Source organism: Anser cygnoides, chromosome 6 (assembly GCF_040182565.1).
Source record: "Anser cygnoides isolate HZ-2024a breed goose chromosome 6, Taihu_goose_T2T_genome, whole genome shotgun sequence".
Classification (NCBI taxonomy): Eukaryota; Metazoa; Chordata; class Aves; order Anseriformes; family Anatidae; genus Anser; species Anser cygnoides.
The window spans coordinates 11,471,859-11,495,157 of NC_089878.1; the positions used below are offsets into that span (position 1 = coordinate 11,471,859).

The window sequence follows — 23,299 nt, forward strand, 5'->3', positions numbered from 1 at the left end:
TGTAAAAGTTTCTTCCGCCCCCTGAAAACTATTGACTTTTCTGAGATCCAAACAATATGACAGACATAGCTGGTTATTTTATACAACTTTTACAGTGTGTGGGGGAAAAAACAAAACAAAACATTCCTATTATTGATGTGTTCTGGCAATGAGAATGCATGTTCAATTTCTTTTCTCCATTAGGAAATTTTGTATTTTTCCATCTGACAAAGCCATTCAGCTCCCAGGAACAGTCAGAAGGACGCCTTTCGAGTTTCTGAGCATTTTTTATTTTGAAGCTCATGGATTAGGTCACAAAGGATAGAAAACCTGAGAAATCCCAGGTCTGCCCGGCAGTCTCCATTCTGGAGCACACGTGCAGCAGGCACCTGCACCGACACAGCGATGAAAACCAGCCTAAGAGCACAGTGAGCGCAATCTGCAGGACGAGGACGATCTGCAGGACGAGAACAATCTGCAGGACGAGGAGCTGTGCCCTAAGTCGCACCGCAGTGGTGATCTGATCGCGCTCCTGCCTGAAGCAGAGACCTCTGCCTCCCCGAGCCCCGCATGGTGAGCTAAGTGCCAGCAGTCGCAGCAATCACGCTGTTTGCTTGCGGTACACCTTTTGGGAATTGCTTTCACTTCTGAGGAATACACTAATGTGTTAGCTACCTCTAATCCTGCCTGGATGCTTAGAAAATGCTATCGCTCCCTTAGAGATCAAGTGGGCAGCAGCCCCTTAACAGGAACTGGTCTATGAGCTACCACCACATGTCTAATTAATGACCCTGCCGGTCGCAGCTGGAAGAGCTGAGCTGGGGGTGATTAATTAAATTAGCTGGCAGAGGAAATTACAGTGGAAAAGCCAAAGTTTGATTGCTCCATAATTAACCGCAGTGCAAATAATATCTGCATCTATAACTTCCAGCGATGAGATCAGAAGCCAATTGAATTTGGCACTGATTGAAGCTGTAAATATCCTGTGGTGAAAAATGATAGGTTTGTTCTGAAGGGAAAACTTACTGAAATGGACATCCAGCGGATGCAAAAGGGGAGCAGGGGACATGGGAGGAAAGAGCACTGGAATTAGATTCTTTATTTCAGCTGAGAGCGGATTTCTGTAGTCTTCTGGAGTGGTGGAGGACTCAACATGAAACAGAAAGGAATGCTGAAAAAATCTGCTAGAGCTGCTGTATGCTTTATCTCTTATAAGGGATTCAGTGAATCTAGAAAGTAAAGCCCTTCTAGATCATTCATCCCCTTGCCTTGTTGCCCATCATGTGCTTACTGCTGATGGGATTTATTGCTTTTCTCTGGGAGATAACTGCACAGCTCAAGAAAGCTGGTGGAACAATTTTCCTCATAACCAGCCTCAACACTTCTCAAGTTTCATCTGCTGTTCCTTGGAGCACATGCTTGAACTACAAGAACCCATTTTCCACCTCCAAATGTTCACGAACTCCTTCATCCCTTCACAATTATCATCAGTTTAGTAGCCCCTTAAGCGTCTCCTCTCGAAGATACTAAAGAGTTGCAATCCTTCTTATAGCCCTTTTCTGGACTTCCCTTTCATTTTGGAAGGTTTTGGCCACAACATGCACCGATCTCGACCCCATATATCAAGCTGATGTGATTCTTATCCCACTTCCACTGCCGACGTAGCTCTGGCTTAGAGGCAGCTCACCTGTCTCACTGATGCCTGAGACGTACAAACCCGATCAATGAGCCAAGTTTTATTTACAAGCATTGCGAACGATTACCAAACGTACTTTTGGACAGAAATTGCATATTTCAGAAAATATTTTCTTTTTTGTGTGTGGTTGTTTAAGCAGTGGAACTGTCACTTCCAATGAGACATGATTGCTGGGTTTGGGCCAGGCTGCATAATTCAAACTACTATTTTCTGCGGAAAAATCAGGCTCTGTCTACACCAGCAAATAAACAGGTGCAACAGGAACAAGATGGGTAGACTGAAGCAGCTGTTGCCAAGAAACTTATATATAAACGATCCAGGGGGGTTACCTTTACTTGATCTAGCTTGGTCCTTCGAATTAAACGTTCCTGATGACAGAAGAGGTTCACAGCACCATGGGCTAGATGCTCATGTTCAAAGTAGGGTCTGGAGCACGCTAAGTGCACAGGTAGCTTCCAATTTGGTTTCTCCAAAGGGTATCTAGTCAGCACACCAAGACCATCCCATGAACCAAACCAACACCTGGGAAGAGGGAGCATGTGGACGGCTTGCTTTAAAACCCTGATACTACCAGAACACTGACGCAGATATTGGCACCTACTTTGCGATGCAACCTTCCTCACCAAGTCTGCTCCCTTGCAGTGGTATAAAGGCACCACTACAAAACACGTTGCGACTCCTCTATTTGCATGAAAACAAAAGAAATAAAAGTGTAATATTGATTGTAAATGCAGAAATCCTGCTCTGCTCTGTCATTTTTTGACTGATCTGAGAGAGCACAGAACAATCATAAAAAGTCTGAGAAGACCTCTCAAAATACATTAATAAATAGCACATTCATTGATTGCTGTCAAAGAAAATAGGCACATTCAAATTTACAAGCTACCCTGCCCACATACACGCTCATAAGCTGTCCATTAAATACTGCTTGACAAATTGGTCTCATGATTAACTTGAGACTCAACCAGTTTCCCTGCACAGGAGCCAGGCACTGCATCCAATTCCCCTCCTCACTCCTAAATTCACCTTAGGCTTTGGCGGATTTTTGACCTAGCAGTCCTGCTTTTGGTAGGCAAGTGAGAGCTCTGGTGCTTTATTTATGTTTCTGGTGCTACAAGAAGCTCTGTTGCTTTAGATATTGACTCAAATCTGAGGAATAAGGTTGTTTTCTTTTCCACTTTACTATTTCTTCGGCTGTGAATGCTATTCTTTTGCTTTATTTTGAAAGCCTTCTCCATAGACTGGGTTGATTCTTTATGTCCCCCTATGACAGTGAAATGAAGAATATTTTCCTTGCACTACTGAAATATCCTTTCTGAAGCTTACCCAGTGACATCATATTCTCCTCTCTTATTCCACATTTTAACATATTTTGGTATTGAATGAGCTGTCTAGCTCCACAAAAATGCAAATGTGAAAAGGAATTTAAGTTAAAACATTAAGTATGGACACCAGGCAATTGTACGGCATATCTTCATTTCTTGAGCTCCAAAACTTCATTAGAAGAGTCACTTCCTAGACACACCCCTCTCTCATTTAATTCTGAGTTTCCTTTTCTCATTCTGTTCATCCCTAAGTCTAGTACGCTTCCGAGGGAACACTTCTACAGAAACACAACCCATGGGAGATGAACTGTTTTTTCAGGCTATTTCATGTGATGTAAATTTAAATCACATGTTACTCTGTGTTTCATTTAAATAGTAGAAATGCCTGTGGCAGATGTATTTTTAGAGGGTGATGTTTGAAAGGCAGACAGAGAAGTTGGTCACTCAGCTGTCACAGCTAATCAGCAGGAGCTGGGTGTCCAACTTTCCTTTGACATGCCTTCCCTCCGAACATCCCAAGACCCCTTGTGAAATCGTGTTATGTCCACACGAAGAAAATACAAATTCTGGGGGACTTATTTGTAACAGAACTGTACTCAATCACACAAAACAGATACCTTGCATTTAAAAGGGACCTTACACAGCTGAGTTTATCTTGCCTCCAAATATGTTTCACTGAGTCATCAGAAAACCTGTGTGCCAGCTACGTGCTGCTCTAAGGGTCCTGGTGCTGATCTCTCTGGGATGACACAGGCAGGTGCTTTACTAAGGTTTCAAAAGGACATGAATTAAAGAAAATTCCGCAACATAATTAAGAAATGCTCCCCCTTGCTTGGTTCCCCTTCCCCATTTTTAAATTCTCCATTGGCTTTAATTAACTTGCCCTAGAGCAATAAACCTAGCAATGAGGTTGGCGAACTCTTAAAAGTAGAAAGCAAGTTGTCTCTACACAGATCCTACCCCATTCACATTTAGAACTACAGGCTGATCTTTCCTTTTTTAAACAAACAAACACGGTTCTTTAATGTGTAAGCTAAGCAATATTTTACAGTTGAACTTCATGGAGAAAAATCTACATCCTGCCTGCAAAATTCTAGTGCCAATGGATTTCTATTTAAATAAGAAAGTGAACATAGAAAGATCCAGCCACATTATAATCCAGCATAGGACTTGCAATATACCACAGAAGGACATGGTTGTCACTTCCAGAAGTGACTGATAAGCTGAATGATTTTACTGTGTCTAAAAGGGCCCCAGTCTTTAGCTAGAGCATGGGCAGCTCTTAAGACCACCACGGCTCATTGGCATGTTGCACATGGTCTGTGTGTCTCCACAACCAGGAAACGGGTCATTTATTACAGATTTCAGTGCAGATCACAGGCCAGCCCTAGCTAAGGCCACGGCTCTCCACCCTTCTCATCTCACAAACTACTTGACTTGAACAGTAAGGAAAAGCTGCATGCAGCAAACCTGTGACGAAGTTATCCCATGCACAGGCAGAGGTCTGGCATTTCCCAGAGATTGTGGTTTATCTGCCTATACGTGGATCACTTGCAAAGTGCATGCAGCATGTGCACACCAGCAAATCCCTGTCTTTCTGTCTTTTTTTTTCTTCCCCTTAATGCAACAGGACAATCCAAGCAATATCAAGTATCTGTTTGTGACTGGGCTGAGCTGCTGGAGTCGCACAAGGTGGCCAAAGCAGATCTGGCTCAGAGAGGAGCACGTGCATGCCATTAGCAAAGGATTAGAGTTGCAAATATTTGCTTCTTGAGTCAAGAAAGAAAAATTCAACTTCTGGGTAATAGCTCAGACTGAAGGCTGAAGGTATCCTTCAGTTTTAGTACACAGTGACACAGTCCTATCCCTTCCACTTGTGGAAGACTCCTACAAGTGTTAATTAAGGCTGTGATTTAATTGTGTGTACACCACAGGCTTCCAAGTTTGGCTGGCATTGCAGTCAAGTGAAAATACAACAAAACTGCCACTTAGAAATTCTGACCTAGATGAAACCAGAAAAATTTAAATCTTTTTGGGAAAAAGAAAAGTTAGCTGGGAGATTTCTAGGCCATGACATAATCATCTGTTCAGCACGAAGACTTTTTGAAGCATATCCCATCCGTACCTTTTGAGGGTTACCAATTATTAGAGATGGCTTCTGCTCACTACTGTACGTCTGCAGACTTGCACAAAAATGCTTCAGCTACAGGACTTTGCACTGTCTGCACAATCTAGTTAATAGGCACAGTGAGACATTTCATTTCACTGTAATCCCGATTCTCTAAAGGCTCCAGTTTGTCACCTGTGTTCACCTTAACACATTTTAGCCTGCTATTTAATTACTTCAAAGCGAGAGCAATGGTGGTCTCATTTCTTGTGGTCACTCCTCTCTTTCAGGGGTTCACTGCTGCTCCCCCTCCAGCACCCGTATGTCTAAAATCCTGCAGTAAGCGCATTGCCTCTGTCAAATGGATATTTTAGAACCGTGGGGAAACTGCATTTGGGCTGATGTGTATATCAAGTTTCAGTCCAGTCAAAAGCCAGCACCATCTTTTCACTGCTGCCCTTTTCATTTAGTTATCTTACTGAAGTCTTATCTCCCCAGTCCCTTGCCATAGGCTACCAGCTTCCTGCAGAGCCAGAAACAAAGCTTAGTCTTAAACAAAGGAAAAAAAAGGAAAAAAATCACAAAAGAGAGAAAGTTGGTCACAGTTACTGTTATGGAGCCCTGCAGGTTCTGTAGCCACGACCAAAGCAAAGGCATGCTGCTGCTTCTGTACCTAGTGTCACCGGCCAGCGCAGCCACCAGTATCACGGCAAGGCACTGCCTTTTGTCAAGTACTGCTCAGCATCACCACTGCTGGTTTTTGGTGTGCTCGTTTCTGTGCTGTACCATGAGCTCAAACAAAGCTATCTGCTGTCCAAACAACCTACGGACGCAGAAATAGCCAAAACCGATGCAGATGGCTGAATTAACATAACTTCCAGCCATCGGTAGTGACCACTGCTGAAAGCTTTAAGATTTTGCCCATGCAACAACACACGCACACTCCTTGTAATACCTATCTGAGTACTTTACCAGGATAAAGGTAATGTGAGGATCACCTTGTCACACACTCAGCCCAGCCAGTGACAACCTGCCCTGTGTATTTAACCACAATTGGTTCATATGTACAGGTTTCTTTTAATAGTAGAAAACTGTTGTGTACAAACATTAAAAAAAGCTTCAACAGTACAAACCAGAGTAAACTGGCTTTAGAGTAACTGCTCTTGTACTAGGTATAGCAACCAATTTCGACTATATGTCTAGTTAAACAACATCATGTTTGGTAAGACCTGAGAGAGACAGAGCCAGGACCTGAAGGCAGGAGAAATGAAAAGAACAGATTAAGCACCAAGTACACAGAAAAGTTTCAAATAAAATGTTTTACATAAAATCTCTAACTAAACACATATTTTGTAATATACTGGGTATTTTCTTTGCCAGCTAAGCAGCTCTGTTGAGTTCCTGATACAGAGATCTGTGTGCTCTGCAGCAGTAAGTGCTCAACTCACAGTACTTTCTTAAGCTGAACGCATCTCAGATTTTGATCTGACCCTGTGGACCTCATAATAGCTGATGTTTGGTATTTGGGATTTTTTTTTCCTCAATTGCTTTCATTTATTTATTTATTTTTTCATTTTTATTATTACGAGATTCAGCCCCTGAAATGTCTGAATGCTGATAACAACAGCAGTGTTAAATGATTTTCCTTTCGGATATAATTGGTTAGATAGCTATTATTAAAGATAGCGAGGGCAAAGATCTGTTTGGTAAGGCTGCCCAATGCTTTAAAGAGTAAATTTAATTTTTCAATTGCTTTTGCATTGACGTACTTAGGACAAAACTCTGTATTTATTCCTCGGGTATTGCAGAGCAGCAGCTATGTGCATGCACACGTACACTGAGCAGTGTAATTTCAGAACGGATGATAAAAAATGCATTCAGGTAAGGATAGCTGATGTAAATGTACTCTTCTGCATATGTTCTGTTGTGAAGTTCAATAACTTCTGTGCTTTTGAACAAGGAATACAGGAACATTTGTTGTTATCACAGTAAATGCTAGCCCCTGAAATACAGGACCCCATGAGCTTAATGTAGCTTCTGTTAGTGGTGGGATTTTTTGGGGGTGGTGGTGAGGGAGGTTTGTTGTTTTTTTTAAACTCATTTACACTGCAGTTCATCTGATCTATGAGACAACTGAACTCATGCTTGTGTGGCTACAGGGGAAAAGGACAGGAGCATGCACTTCTTGGTGGAGGGAGGGAAGAGGGGGATGGCCTTCGGCACGTAACTCACGCTACCCGAACTTCTTCCTCAGTAAAAGGCACCAGCTGCTACCCTGGGCTTCCAGATCCCTTCAAGACCCTAGCTGAACACAAACTCACCTGGTCTTTGTACTCTGCAGAAGTGTGAACTACGATCTTGGTCTGGGTTCTGGACTAACACAGCATTTCCTTATGGGCCTGTCCCTTTGTAAGTTTGCAACGATTTGTGGCTGCAGTTAGATGTAAAAGGGGGCTATAACCACCAAAGGATTGGAAATATCACTTCCATATGGTTCCTTTGTCCATCTTTATTATGGCTGAATTTTCTGTGGCCATTGAACCTCTATGCTTCTCCTTTCCAAGCGCTTTGAAAGGTATCAGAGAATGTTCTGGTGAAAGACTAATCCACATGAGGAGGATCCGACATATTTAAAATGGTGTTGGCCTTTGGCCGTTAGTTTGATGTCAGCCGTATTTCCTCTCTGTTTTTTAATACCGTATATCGAATTTTGGTCACTCGAAATTCACCTTGTCATTCCAATTAGCCCTTCCATTTCTCTGTTGTAGGAACACAGTTAAACATTGTGCCATGAAGTTTCTAATATTACACAGCGATGGTTACCTGTCTGCTGGTAAGTTCTGGGTTGACCTCTTCAAGTACCTGATAGCCGAGCAGATACAACCCCATACTTCGGTCTTTAGAATCACAGAATATCCCGAGTTGGAAGGGACCCACAGGGATGATCAAGTCCAACTCTGAGTCTTCAAATCTGAGAAACCCTCTAGCTCTGTCAGGTGTTTTGGAGAGAACTGATTCAAAAACAGATATAATCAATCCATATTTAAACTGAAAATTATTTCTGCAGCTAAGATCCTAACAGTTTTGAGACCTTTAAAACACGCTCTCAGCTAACAGTCTGCTTCTGTTCTGGTAAGAGCAAAATGATGTTTTCTGACAGCTGTTTATGACTTACAAATACAGTTTTTCCAATATATCCACCTATTCTCTTACCCACCACTGATCATAAAATGGAAAGAAATCCTCCTAACTTCAGTCCTGAACTCAAATCCTAAGCTTTCCTGAAGTACAAAGCTAATCAACTTATTTCTTAGGGAATTTCAGCTCAACGTGGTGCTTTTCAGTGTGGCAGCCAAACAGATTAAACAAAGAGCACAACATAAAAGTAGAACCAAAAAATTGCCAAGAATCTCAGCAGAATAAAGGTATTCAGGGTTGATCGAACCTCCAAGGTAAAACATTTCAGTCTCTATCACCTGTCCTCCTGCAGGAATTTCTAGAGGCAGGGTGTCCTTCTCCATCAGAAAGCTCTGATTTGTAAGCTTAATACATTCACACCTGACGGTCTTTACATCTTCTGGGTATATTCAGAGTGGATTTCTATTTTTTTTTGTCAACACTGGAAATTACCTTCAAAAACAAACGGTGAGTTTTCCACAATTCCTTGGAATGACATTATGGGAAAAAAACATTGAAAGTCACAGGTATTGTAAGAAAAATGACAAAGCTGCTAAAATAATATGGACTGATGCTTTTCCTTTCCTCTACTGCATGAAAGAAAAGCTACTTGTTTTCTCTTTGAAGGCCCTCCCCTTCTTTTTTTAAATTTTTGGTTCAGTATTCAAAGCTTGACTGCTGCCTCTGGCCCACTGTTTTGATCTTCGACTAAACTGACCCCACTCCTACAATTTTCTAGCAAACAAATTCACGGTCTCTCCCCAGAAGTGCTCCTTCGCCTGTGAGAAACAGCTCCCAGTAAATCCTGAAATTCTCCAGTGATGAGATATCCACAAAGAAACACCGGTTTGATTTAGGGGATGATGAGATGACTGCCCGAGCAATAAAAATAAGAGTCTCTTTGCACACCCCCATTTATCGAACCATTTTACTCCTGCACAGCAAGTTGGGGCCTCTCTTGGCACATAGCCTTTTGTCAGTGGGGTTAGTCATGAACTGTGACCAAGGTTCCCCAACGTTTTGTCAATGCAAACATATCTACTATTGTGCTAACCATACAACTTGGGACAGTCTAAATTATTGGGAACTGTGGCAAATGCAATTCTACAGTATTTAGCACTTGAGCTGAGGGCATCACTGCAGCCTCCTGATCTGCCTTTAATAAGGAGGCATATTTCATCAATCCATCGCTGCCTGAAACCACGGCTAATTCTTTGGTTTCAGAACAAAATATTTTTGATGCTGGCTGGGCTAAATCTTTACCATTTGTGAAACCACATTTTCATTTTGGAAGCTACCGCCTCTTCGTCAATACAACATTAAAACGACTGGGTCTCAACAGTTTATTTTCATTCAGGTCTTCATTTTTTATATTGTCAAAAGACTCGTAAAATCTGGGCTTGAGGAAGGATCTTAGTATCTTAGCTAGCAGGTTTCAAAACAAGGCTGTAACATATTGCTTTCCCCTGTCCTCTTCAGAGAGATTTTTAAAAGGAAAAACAATAAATGGGGGTAAGGGTAATCTAACATGTGAGACACTTCAGAGAAAATGAGAAAAAGACAAAAAGCAACGAGAATTTCTTTGGCTCTTTTCTCCAGAAACTCCAGATAACAGCAGTAATCCTTTGGGCAGACCATCCAGAAGGTAGTTGGTAAGCAGAACGCAAAGGACATACCATAAAAGCAGCGTAACTGGAAATCTCCGCTGCATACACGCCATGCAGGTCTGTAACACACTATGTCACAGATATGTCGCTATATCCACAAAGCATGCATATAATCCACGTGAGGTGTGAACACAGAAGGCAGTGAGTGTGCCAGCTCCGAATACACCAAATATTCAGATAATGCATTAACAGCAGTACTTACGCTATTCAGATTGTGGCTCTTACACCTCTGCTTTTTAATGAATGCTCTAATGCGCTAGAGTGAGACAGAAATATTTCTTTTGTAGGTTTCTCTTTCACTGACAATGATGAGAATGATGATTGTAATAATAATTGCAAACTAGGCTTCTGTTTACAAAGTGTTTGAGTTTTTATCAAAGGCAGATTTGCACATAAGAAAAGTGCAATTGAACTAGGGAGCATTTTATCTAAATTGCTCATTAACTTGGACAACTGGGGTTGTTTTTTTTTTGTTGTTGTTGTTTTTATTTTTAATCATTCAGGCATCTCCCACGCTGCTATATAGGCACCAGTGTTTTACTGGATCAGATCCTGGATTACAAGGTCTGCCAAGCAGCTACAAGGACAATGAAATACGTCGTACTACTAACCTTCATCTTTTGAGCATTTCATTTTAGCTTCTGAGGCCTCCAAATGGTGAAATACGAACAGCCACCACCCAAGCTGACATTTCATTTGGCTCAGTTAGTTATTGTTATTATATGCATTTCCTGGAAGCTACTGGTAAGTGACAATTTTTTTTTTTAAATTTAATTTTAAAACAATTACAATTACTCTGATCTGAAAGCATGCAATCCAACATGTCAGAATCAGTTCATTTCTACAGTAATACGGGGAAAGGTTTTAGTTTACTGGCAGTAGTGAATCAGTCTTTTTATTTATGTGTGTGTGTGTTTGAAAATGCAATACTGTTGTACTAATAATTTATACATTTTCCTCATTATCTTTATGAAATATTTACTGTCTAAAATAGAGCTAATATAACTCCAGCTCACCAGGAGATGTGCTATTTAGTGTAGTTCAACCACGAAGAAGACCAGGGGTGAGTTATAACTCTCAGGGTTTGTTGGCGTGTTTTTTTTTTTTCCCCTCACCACTCCTTCCCAAAGTCTCCCAGTTAATAGGACTTGCTGAAATATCTTAAGTAAAATCTTAAGTCCCTTAGCAGCTGTTTGGTCGGCAGAAGCACAGCTGTCTAAACTTTATTGGCAGTAAATGTCATTCTTGCACACAAACTGCATGCCTGGAAAACCCAAAGGCACATCTTGGTCCGTTAGTGCTATCACATATGATCACATTCCCTGACGAGATGTGAAAACTGAAATGGAAAACGTCAACAAACTCTGGCCGCGGTGAGGACTGGGGCATGCCCGCTGACAAGCGTGCCACAATGACAGAAATTTACTTTGAGTTGCAATTAGTGGCACTGTCATTTTTGGGCGCTCCTGCCAATTAATTAAGCCTGTCAAATGGAAAAACAGCAGCATTCACATGATAATTTATATATGGAGAGACTAGCCTAGCAAAGCTGCTCCTGCAGCCAACAAAATTCCCTCCAAGCGCTTAAAAAAAAAAAAAAAGGAAAAATATAAAGAAGTAGAAAGGGTGGGGGGTGGGGGGGAAGAAAGTTAAACTGTCCTTGTTATAATTGTTAACTCTGATCGCTCAAGTAGAAGACGGGCTGATTAAAACTCCAAACGAGCCCCTAGCTCGCTTAAATCTCAGAGTCCGGAATGATAGAATCAGAGGAGTTTATTCATACCATTAAGCCCCAGAGAACTTAATTGAAAGAAGAGCATAGCCTGGACCTTGACAAGCGGGAGGTCACAGTAATTGCTGCCGGACATATTTAACATTAAGATAATCAGGCCATTAATTACCCTTTGGATCATTAAATCAGCCAGTTGCAAAATGAAATTTCTGCCTCTATTACTCACTTGAGAGACCACAGGGGTGGCTTTTAATTTATCAGTGAGCTTGAGATACAAAGGACCAGGCTTGGGGAGGAAGGAAAGGGGGAGAAGGGGGGGTGCTTCAGCAGAGGCAGGAATATCAATCCGCCATGCTTGGTGATCGTGGCAAATTAACTAGGTAAGATAACCTCAGCTTCTAAAGGCAGAAGCTGGGGGTATGTAAATAGATGAGGGCAGACAGGGAGATCAGAGCCTGCACACCACTTAGCAGGATAATAAAGGAAATCATCCTTGATTATCAGTGCTAATTTGGACACTGCCGGTAGCTTGTTATGCGTGTTCTGAGTAGCATTTAATTAATTCAATTGCTTGTTAATGAGGGAAGTGACATGTGGGGAGCAGATGCCACCCAACTGCAGATGGGTTCTGGTCAGCCCTTCACAATAAAATCTTTTTTTTTTTTTTTTTTAAACACCCTTCCCCCACCCCTAAAATGGGCAAGGTGTCAAGCATGGAAGAGCATTCAAAAGGGACAAAACACTGACCTCATCAGGCCAAGAACCGCTACGAAACCAGACCTGACAGTCGTGGATAGAGAGGTACTAATGTTCCCCCGGGCTGCATCTGTAGCGGTGCGTCCTTATGCCAGAAACTGGAGACCAACAGGACTGTAACAGTAATCTGATGGCCAGAACAAGCGAAAAATCAACGAGAGCTGAAATGGAGTACCTTTGCAAGGCTAAGGACAAGACATGGTGATGTAACGAGGCAGTATCCCTGTGCTTGCCCTTTATCAGAATTCACTCTGAGTACAAATAATGAAGGAATAATTATTTTTACGAAAAAAGGAAGCACGGCTTAATTTTTTTCACAGAAGTCGCTCACCAGCGTAATGGACGTTAGCCTTGAAACGGCAAGCCAGGCTTCAGCATGGAATTGTGAAAGTCTGCTAAATATAGTCGAGCTGCATAATGTTTTTTCTGACACCATTAAATTCAGTTCATTAGTGAGCGAGGGATCAAACTGGATCTTACATCTTAAGGTGAAAGTCAATTCCCGACACTGCCAGCTCCCAACTCACGACTTTTCAGACAGCATTAAGAACCTCTCTGTTTTCTTATGACCTTTGTTAACCAGAATAAACACAGTAACTGCTATGCAAACAAACTACTTGAGCAAAATTGCAAGGACACTGTGGCAGGCACTTGCAGTTACTGGAAAGTTGCATCGTTGATCCAGACCACCTCTTAAAAACAGAAAGCTCCAGAATGGGAGGATTATGTGCATCTTTGATTTTTAATACTCAGAACGTTGTCATCTGAAGTCTTCCCCCCACCCTGTCATCCACAGGAAAGCAAAAAAGGTACATTTTCAAGCATATTTGGTTTTGCTAAATTAGCTGTATCAACCAGAATACAAAAACCAGGCTGTAGAGTTCAACATCTAAATCTCAGCTCAGAAACATGCTATATTCACCATGATGTAAACCACAATATTCAAGCTCCATTTAAAGCCTCAGCAGAGCTTAGAACTATGCCTGACGTAAAGGGCAGCTAACAGCTGAGCTTCTACGAACTGTTCATCCTTCACTTTTGTAATACATTCTTCATAGAGCTGGAAGTTCTTTCTACTTACGCACGTTCTCAAAACGATACTGAAACGGTGGAGCCCTTCAACTTTGCGGTTTGCAGAGAGCTAATGCAAATTTTGAGCATCACTTCAGCAGAAGAACAAAAAGCATGGTTGGGATATGGCTCTGGATAGCAAGCTGCCCTTCCTTGTCCTCTTGGCCAGCAGCTTCCAGCTGGTGGAGGCAGCCTTGCTGCTGGCGTATCGCAGCCCTCCCAACAGGACTGAGACAGAGCCCTTGGGAGCTCAGAGAAAGAGCGAGAGGACCAGGGAGCAAACAACCACCTCCTGGAGTGGGAGAGGGATGGTGACAGCTCGTCTCCTTTGGAAAAGGCCAGCATCACCTTAGGAACCCAACGGTGCCAAGCAAGTCTGCAAACCAGAAACAATACGAGCAAGAATAGATACAGGAAAGCAAAGCATACGAGGTGTGTCCAGAAGAAAGTTAAATATCAGGCATGAAACCTACGTACCGGTGCAAAAGGCCCAGGCAAAACACGGTGCAGACACCCGAAGCACTGATCCCTAGAAGCTGGCTTCACAACATCTGCAACATTCCTCCATGGAGCAAATTCTGCCCTGGCCCCACTGCGCCGCTCAGACTAGTCCTGTGTCACACCACTCAAAATCAATGTTTTAAGAGTGTGCTTAAATAGTATCAATAGCAATTACAGGGGAAAATCCTGATTCTCATCCCCAGACCCAGTTAATTGTTGCAACATTGATTTACTCTAATTTGACTTCTCACTCCAAATTAAACCCACATTACTGAAGGAGGGATTGCAGGCAAGCTCTCCCCACTCCCTCCCTCCCTTCCAAGACAATAAATTTAATATTGAATACACTTGAAAAAATGGCAGTTGTTGCAGGATCCATACTGAAAGATCTTTTTCCTTTTTTTTCCTTTTTTTTTTCTTCCTGCGAGTAATTAAAAGATGCTTTTCTTGACTAATGATCCCCCTGTTTAGAAATGGGAAGTCGATACTCCTTCACCAGCAGTCAGCTTCAATTTGTCACAAGGCTCCCGAAGTTTGAGCGGCGGTTCTCAGGGCTGCTGGTAATTGCTGGAACCAATTACCAGCCTTCTAAAGCTGACCTAATCAGGGGCCCACGGACAACACTCCGAGGCCAGCTGGTCCCCTTTTTCTTCTATACTCACATATTCTCCTGTGCTTGGTTTTTCTGCTGCTTCGCCAACTTTTCTTACTCACCAGGAGCTCATGCTAATTCCTCTTCCCTTGCCGTAACCATGCGAACACCCTCAATCTGAACTTTGGCTCACGCTACTGCTTCGCATTATGCTGTTTCCTTGGGGGATCCTATTGCACCTGTGCTCCCATTATCTGCACTGGTTTCCAGTGTAATGCAATCCAAGGTGTTGCTTTTGATCCAGAGGCGCTAAATGACCTAGAGATCTGATTATTTTATAAACCATCTCTCAGACTCTACGAGATCTGGCACAAGTTAACATTAAAGAGCATACCTGGACAATATCCTTGATGAAAGTAGCAGGAGCAAGAACTTCTGCTACAAAGCTTTCAGGCTCTGAGTTCCTAAACTCCAATCTGAGAGCCTTTCTGACCTTCAGAATATGCTTTCAGGTTTGCCTTTCCCATGACTTTCTCAGAGAAAGAGTTTTAAGTGAATTTGAGTGCACTAGGAAAGGCCAGCAGTATGATATGTTCGATGCGGTTTGATTATTGGTTTAACTTATTTTTGAGGGTACAAAATAAAAAATGTAATAAAAAAATGTATGCCAAGACTGGCATAGCTCAATTTTTATAACTATTGGTGACATTTTCCTGGGTAAGACTCCTTATTTATACTGTGGCCTACAGTCAGCCGTTTGGCAGTCCTGCCTGCAAAACATCAACCCCTCCTTCACCCTTCCCTCTGCTCAACAGAAATACACTGCAATGATTCAGTGCCAACTTCTCACAAGCTGAAGGGACTGCTTTTGAAGCCATGCATATGTCAAGGTTTTCAGATTCGTCTTAGTCCAGCATGTGAACGCTCCTTGAGCTTCCCAGTCCAACAGACTGAGTACTTGTGGAGCAGTCAATAGTCCTTCTCTGCCCTTGAAAGCCTGGGGGTTTCCATTGATGGCTTCATCTCCAATAGAAAGACACAACATGAAAAGGTGAAACCCTCAGTTACCTGATTCCCACTACAAATGTCTATTAACAGAGAGTCCATCATCATGCTGACGACTTTTGGCTTTGTTATCGTGTATCAGTTGTCATCATCAACTTATTACACAGAAGCACGTGAAAACTGTATTTGTCTAAGGTCTTTTACTGAGGCTTTGTGCTAAGGCCTTTGAATCAGTTGGGGGAATGGTTAAGGAATCTGTTCTTGCATTTCCAACACGTTTGTAGGCATGAACTGGAAGTCTGAGCAAGCTTGTGGAAAACTATGGAGGGTAGATTAATGAGTATATGTAGTGGAACTGAAAAGAGGAGCAACTATACAGGACATGTAATAAGTGGGGCTGCAGAAGGGAACAGAGATAGGAACAAGTTTAGTAGAAACTTGGAAGAAAACATGGAATTTCTTCTCTCTCTAGTCTGATGGGGCTTTGGTGAGAAGTCATTAAAGCAGAAGCACATTGAGTTACTGCCTCCTCACACAGCAGCTCTCAAACTCTGCGTGACTCCACTGCTCACGAACATGCCCCCCAACAGCTCTCTTCCCCATCAGGAGAAGTCGTGCTGAATGATTCTTTCTTTCCTGATCTCCAAATATCCTTGGGCGCCCTTCCGTCCCTCCTCCACCAGAACTGCAGATCTCAGTTCCCCAGTTGTATTTCTGCTTGCTTACTTCCACGCACACAGGATCCCAGACTGGTTGAGGTGGGGAGGGACCCCCGGGCCCACCCGCCCCAGCCCCGCTCCAGCAGGGACACCCCGAGCAGGGTGCCCAGCCCCACGTCCCGGCGCCTCCCGAAGCTCCCCAAGGAGGAGACCCCACAGGCTCTGGGCAGCCTGTGCCAGGGCTGCGGCACCCGCCCAGCACAGAAGTGCTGCCTGGTGCTCAGAGGGAGCCTCCTGGGCTCCGGGCTGTGCCCAGGGCCTCTCGGCCTGGCGCTGGGCACTGCTGGAGCCCGGAGCTGGAGCCCGGCTCCGTGCTCTGTGCCCTCCCCTCAGGTGTCTGTGGACGTGGACGTGCTGGGGCCCAGCCCTGGGCCCGTGGCTCCAGGTGCCTTACAGCAGCGCTGAGCAGAGGGGAAGGATCGCCGCCCTCGGCCTGCTGGCCGCACTGTGCCTAACGCAGCCCCGGTGCCGCCGGCCCTCTCGGTGACCAGGGCACGCTGCTGGCCCCTGCTCAGCGCGGTGCCCGCCAGGACCCCAGGGCCCTTCCTGCAGAGCTGCTTCCCAGCTGGGTGCCCCGGCGCGTCCCGGGGCCTGGGGCTGCTCCTCCCCGGGGGCAGGACTCTGCACCTCTCCTGCCTGGGCTCCCCCAGGCTCCTGCCAGCCCATCTCTGCGGCCTGTCCCTGTCCCTCTGGGTGGCCGCACGGCCCTCTGCTCGCTCCTCCCGGCTGGCGGCCCTCTGCCACATCGGCCACATCAGTAACGAAGATGTGAAACAGGACTTCATCCAGTAGTGACCCCTGAGGTACTTCCTTGCCTTCTCCTCCACTTTTTTTTGTTTAACCCCACTTAAACAAAACCCCACAGGTCTATTATAGCTGCTTCTGATAGGATTCCTCATGCAAAACTCAGAACAGCAGAGAGAAAACTAAATACACAACTTATATCTAGAGATGCTCGGATTTATTTCTTGCCATATCTTGGACAGAAGGATCATGAGGCTAATGGAGACCAAAGTAAAGCACAAAAGGAAGCAGACACTTTGAAAAGGCAGAATGTTCATATATTCATGTGAAAAATACCACTTAAATCCTTTTCCAAACAGCAGAAAAAAATGGGGGTAGCAAAGCAAGATTAGAATTGCTTTGTGGTCAAAAATTCAAATCTTACTTCTTTTTTTTTCTACCAGCTTTTCTATCAAACTTGATCTCATAACTGGAAATGCATATTTATAAAATTAATCTTTATTCCTTTTGTCCCAAAATGCTATAGCCCAAGAAAGAAAATAAAAAGATGTCACTGACAAACAGCCAACCACAAACATACTGTACAGAAACAAAGATAATTAAAATAAACTGAGCATGAGACAGAAAAAAGTTGACTTTATATATGTAAGCCTCACTTCCAAACACACACACGAAAAAAAACAAGTTTTTTAATGCAAATGGATGGCTCTCTTTTCATCTTCATCACATGTATTTTAGATTTATCATGACAACATCCTAAATTTATTACATGAATTCTAAAATCATGTTTAAAAAAACATCCGATTGAGTGTATGCCTTTTCTTTTTAAATATTTACAGTTGAGGTGTCTTTCTGTTTACCTCAACAGTAAGGAGCAACATATATTTGTTAGATGCAACAATACAAGATTTCTGGATTACGCACAAAGTAATACTAATGACTGAAAGACAACAAGAAGTTGATTTCAACCTAACTCATGAAATCATTATATTAGCTGTATAATAATATACACATACACAGCAGACATACAGTTTATGCATTAACAAAATCTCTGTGCTAGTCTCCCTGAACACATTTATATGCATAGGAATTCACCCAAGTAGCCTGATTAATGTACTTTGCTTCATTCTCGAAGATGAACCAAAGGTGGCACCACAAATTCATTTTTCAGTGCTAACGAAATAATGCAATAAGAAACAGTTGACTTTCTTACAGACAACAGTACAAACCTACTCTTGTACTGTAGGAGGTGTCCCTGGTATATACTCCCACGTTATAATTTCACTTGATCTGATATTGGAAAAAGCAGAATCCAGAAATATACATAAACAAAACGAGACCAGAATTACCTCTGTTTGATTTCTCTTACATGCACGAGGCTAACACTGAGAGCTAAACCTTTATCATTCCATTTGCTACCTGGGGACTGAACAGTGCTCAGATGCAGGTTTCCCCCCCTGGGGCTCACACTAAGACAATTATAACACACTTCCGAAGGTAACTTAAAAGACTGGCCCAGCCGGGCAAGATGGTCCAGAAGGTCTTCCACCTGTGTGAACCCCACCGTGCTGAAACCCAGTCTTCCAGAGGTCACTTTGTTTCCCCCGAGACAACACGTTAGTTAGAACTATTAACACCTACCTCCACTAAAATCAGGTAAGTATTTTTAAAAAATCTTCCTCCTTTGACAGCGATCAGACAACTTAAGCATAAAAAAACCTTCAGTTTTCAGTAGGACAATGTATCACAGAAAAGATTTTCACTGTGCTGAGCTATGACTGGTAGGTAAAATACTGTTTTCATAGGAAACACACACTCCCCCACCAACTTATGCCGTCATATATATCTCACATAAAGAAAGCAAGCAAGTCCATACTGAGCAGGACTCTCAGGACAGCTGCGATGCAAACCCAAAGACCTGACAGCCAGGGACAAATTACACAGCAGTGTCCTGGGTGAGCTTGGTCTACTGAAGGCAGATTATTAATCATAAACTGATAGTCCAAGAGCCAGGAACTTTGTGGCTTAATGAAACAAAGAAAGTTATTACAATATAATTTAGATTGAGGTATAACCATGTAGGAGGTTTCAATCTCCCACTGTTTTGTCGGTCAGTCAATTGAACAAAAAATCATTGAGCTGCTGAGGAAACCTCCACGAGCATGAAAATGTAACAGGGTCACTCTGCTTTTGACACACACCTCATTTGACATATGTTCTTCCTGGGCATGCAGTGAAGATATATACCTTCTGATTTTTACAAGGGGTGCTTGAAGGTAGAATTTTAAAAGACTATGTTGTAAAATGTTGTAATGCCCTACCACCTCTGACTGAAATGCCAAAATGAGGAATTATGTGCTCAGCCTTATAGTTTACAGTCTTTGCCATGTGCAGTAAGTATCACATGCTACCTGGCAGTGCATGCCACTGTCAGATGGAGTGAGAAAGCATACCTTGTGGAGTCTGATGAAGGTTTCATATGGCCTTGGCTGTTCTCCTCCCAGACGCTGTTTGCCAACTCATTCCCAATAGAAGACATCACCTTGATGAGCTCTATAGGCCAGTCATCCAGGTCAAGAGAGCGGACCCGGGAGAGGTGTGTGCCAAGGTTTCGGTGTATACCTGAGCATTCAATGCATATGAGGGCTCCCAGATTCAAGCTGGCCCAGTCAGGGTCTAAAGGAAAAGGGAGAAAAGCCATTAGATCTACAGGAAAAGGGAGAAAAGCCATTAGAACAACAAAACACCTAACAAAACCTTCTAGTTAATGTTTGTGGAAAAAGATTTTGCCTCCAAAAATGGAAAAAAAATCAGGTGTTCTGTTCACAAGCACAGTGAGGAGGTCTGGCAGAAGGGTCAATTTTGCCTTCTTAAGACACCAGCCATTTTGAGAAACCCTAAAGGTGTGTGTGTGTCACAAAAGAGGTATTGTTCCAGCTACAGTCAAAAGGAAAGGGTGAATTAGGAAAGAAGAAACAAGGAAAATATAAACTGAGTAGCAGGCAGCTTATGAAGAAGTAGTAGAAAAAGTCCCTCCTTGGGAATCTAGAGCCACTCGTAGCCAATTACAAGAGAAAAAGAAAAAAAAAAAAAAAAGAGTAGATACAATGTCGCTGTTGCTAACTATATCAACTCCCTTAATAACCATCTATATCATCACCTACATATGGCTTTTACATCTAACACACTATGGGGTATGTTTTCATCTCTAAGATCAGGGAGATAAGTACTAAGATGAAAATGTGATACTTTGAACAGTGCCAGTTTTAGTGTACTAGCCAGAAGGATTCCACAGACAAAAAAAAATAACCCCACAAATGATAAGGCAGTGACAAGCCTGACAAAAGCCGGGAAATTCAAAGTCATTTCCCAAGATGGTTCACTTTTTGTCACTGTCCTGTGTTATTTAAATCTAGATTTGTATGAATATCCCTCTTCAACAAACATTCATTTCAACAAATGCAATGAAAGACTTATGGGAGGAATTTTTGGTGGCTTTTTTCCCACCTGCTGTCATATCTTTTCTTCTCTCCTTACCCTAGGCCTCCCAAAGAACAAGTAGGCTATCACAAATACCAAGCAGGAAAATCATGATTAATTGAGAGGGCAGGCAATTTTTATTCAAATCTAAACAAAATTTAGAGCTGACTGGAAAATAATTTCTTTCCGTTCTTATAAATATCATCAAAGGACTCATTTCTATTTTGTGTAACCCAAAATTGAAAAAGTTATTTTTGATAGCCAAAATAAGTGGAAAGAAAATATTTCCTAGTTAATTGCCATGTCACTTTTGGTCAAAAATATTAAAGGAAAGCAGATACTTATAATGGCAAAATTCAACATTTCATTGAAAAGACTGATTGACATTTTTCTGTCAGTCCTTAGAAATAATAATAAAAAAAATGAACAAGAAAACGCCCCATCTTATTTCACTTAAGCAGAAAAACAGATCTTTTGTTTAAAAAGTTTCAGCTGTACTAAACCTTACTCTAGAAACAGACAGCAGGTGTTTCAGATCTCCAAAACTACAGAAGACAAAACACCTGCCATGCTTTACAAGTCCTTAGTAAGACAAGCATGAAACACTCCTTTCTTGCATATTTCTCCAGGTCACCTCCACGAGTTACTTTTGGTGTCTTGCCAGTGGGGGAACTCAAGTAGTGTATTTGAAATACACTAAAACCCCCGAAACACTAATTTGTCTGTAAAAGCTTAAACAGAGCAGATATCCGTTTAAAATTTACAAACTGTGATTTGGAATGAAATCTCTGCCCCTAACCTGCAAAGGGCAGGGTTATCTTCACAGACATAAAAAGTGTCATGAGTTCAAAGAAGTACTAACTCAGAACGAAGCAAGAGAAAAATTACTGATTAATATTTTTATAATTATTCCAACAGAACTGAAAGAAAATACAGAAATACAGAAATACAGAAATACATCTCCAGAAATACATCTATGTATTTGAAGTACATCTAGTGTATCTTCTACTAAATACATTTCTAAAATATTTGTCTACTTCCAAATAACAGTGCTAGTAAGATTGAAATAGTCCGACGAACGGATAACCAAGAAGTTACCAAGTAACCAAGAAATTTTGTCAGGATAGTATTTTAAATTTCAACAATCTGACAACACACAATTGAGTAAGAATGTGGCAAACTAGAAAAGGAAAGTGTTGAATTCATTATAGACATTCAATGAAAAAACAGACTTGTTGATTTTGGTCACAACTGGATAATGCAAAGCATGACAGGGCTCTAATAAGCAGCTCGGACAAGCAGCATCAGTCTTTGGTTTCTGAAGAAAAAATGACGTGATGTCATTGATGACGTTTCAGTGTGTGTGCACATGAAAAAATATTCTCAAAAGGATATATGCTAGATGATAAGTCACTACTGACCAATTAATTTGGCGAGCTATTGTAAACTGGTATTCTTGATCTCATAAAATAGAATTTTTTTAATTTTTAATCTCATTCTTGGAAATTTTAAGCTGTAAACAATCCATTTTTTTTTTTGTGAAGAAGAGGAAGATAAAAGAATTAGCTTACTTTTCTTGCTGATACTAACAGTAATTTTGAATTAGAGGATGCTTAGAGTACTTAAAAGCACATGGCAGGCACTTCTTCAGTATGCATACACCCAAATTTGATGGTAGAAGGAAAAAGCCCATTCTGTGCAGCTAGAGGTACAATAAAGCTAGTTTCCCTCTTTTTTACTTATAATTTGTCAATCAAAATATGAGAATTTTTACATCACTGAATATTCCCAGATTTAAATTTTCATCTGTCCATATTCTTAAAGATATTCAGTTTTCTCCTTCTCTAAAAAACTTCTTCCCCACTTTGACTTGCACCTCAATCAAATTGGTCATGTGAAGGCCAATGCTCTTGACACAGCTATTTTAGGAGAATAACCTCTTCACACCATCTCCTTCATCCCTTTGGACATGGGGTGGCTGATGAAAGACTTGCACATGCTAAACTCATCTGGATTCAGCGTGACAAAGATAGTGCTGGACTGAACAGAGGAAATCTCTAAAGAGAGGAACAGAAGAGCAAGGAAACTAAGGAGCAGCAGCAGCTGGTGAAGGCATCTTGCAGGGTTGTAGCAAGAGAGGGAAAAATCCGTATCTTTTAATTTCCTTGAGAATTTTCTTCTATTCTACCTATGGAAAATTGAATCTTGTGATGGGTTTGATAGGCTTGACAATGACACTGAAGTTATTATGTCCGTGTTTGGCTCTCAAATCCAAAATACACCATGGTGGAGTCTAGACACTAAACTCTGTTGGACTGGGAAACTCGTAATGAGTCTTCTTGTTTTTTTCTGCAACAGAAAAGATCTAATATTCCATGCTCTCCAGATACCTTACAAGAGTGAAATATTTCTCTTCTGATATGCTCTTTAAGCATTACAACTGGAAGAGCAAAAAGCATCTGGAGGTAGAAATTTAGCTTCGTTTGCCTAAGCAATTTGATCATCTTCAGTGCCTTCACCATCTGGAACTGGGCCTCTTGCTCCTTGCAAGGCCTCTAGGAAAAGGCAAGGTTTGTCTCCTTGTGAAACCGGCATGAAGTCCACTTGGGCTAAAAATTCAGTACCTGAAGGCCTCCTTGCCTCAGTGTCACCTGTGTTCTCCGGGACGGGAAAGTTAATAAGGAGTTAGCAGTCTGAAACTGCTAAAGGGGCAGACGGATGGAGGACACAAGGGCTCCTGGTGCTACT

General features: G+C 42.0%; 1 protein-coding gene and 1 long non-coding RNA gene across 12 annotated transcripts in view; one reads left to right on the forward strand and one right to left on the reverse strand.

The window, feature by feature from the left end:
• AGAP1 (ArfGAP with GTPase domain, ankyrin repeat and PH domain 1) overlaps positions 1–23,299 on the reverse strand; it is a 376,948-nt gene that overhangs the window by 26,202 nt on the left and 327,447 nt on the right. For all 10 annotated transcript variants that reach the window (XM_066999590.1, XM_066999587.1, XM_066999584.1 and 7 more), the window contains one exon: positions 19,525–19,747. In XM_066999590.1, coding sequence (XP_066855691.1) covers positions 19,525–19,747 — 223 coding nt within the window. The remainder of the gene's footprint in view (positions 1–19,524; positions 19,748–23,299) is intronic.
• LOC125182140 (uncharacterized) lies at positions 417–12,624 on the forward strand. Of its 2 annotated transcripts, XR_010832411.1 has the most exons (5): positions 417–552; positions 7,876–7,940; positions 9,884–10,008; positions 10,590–10,695; positions 12,388–12,624. It is a non-coding gene; the product is annotated as an uncharacterized lncRNA (long non-coding RNA). The 2 variants fall into 2 exon arrangements; XR_007161212.2 differs by lacking the exon at positions 7,876–7,940 and having other exon boundaries at positions 433–552.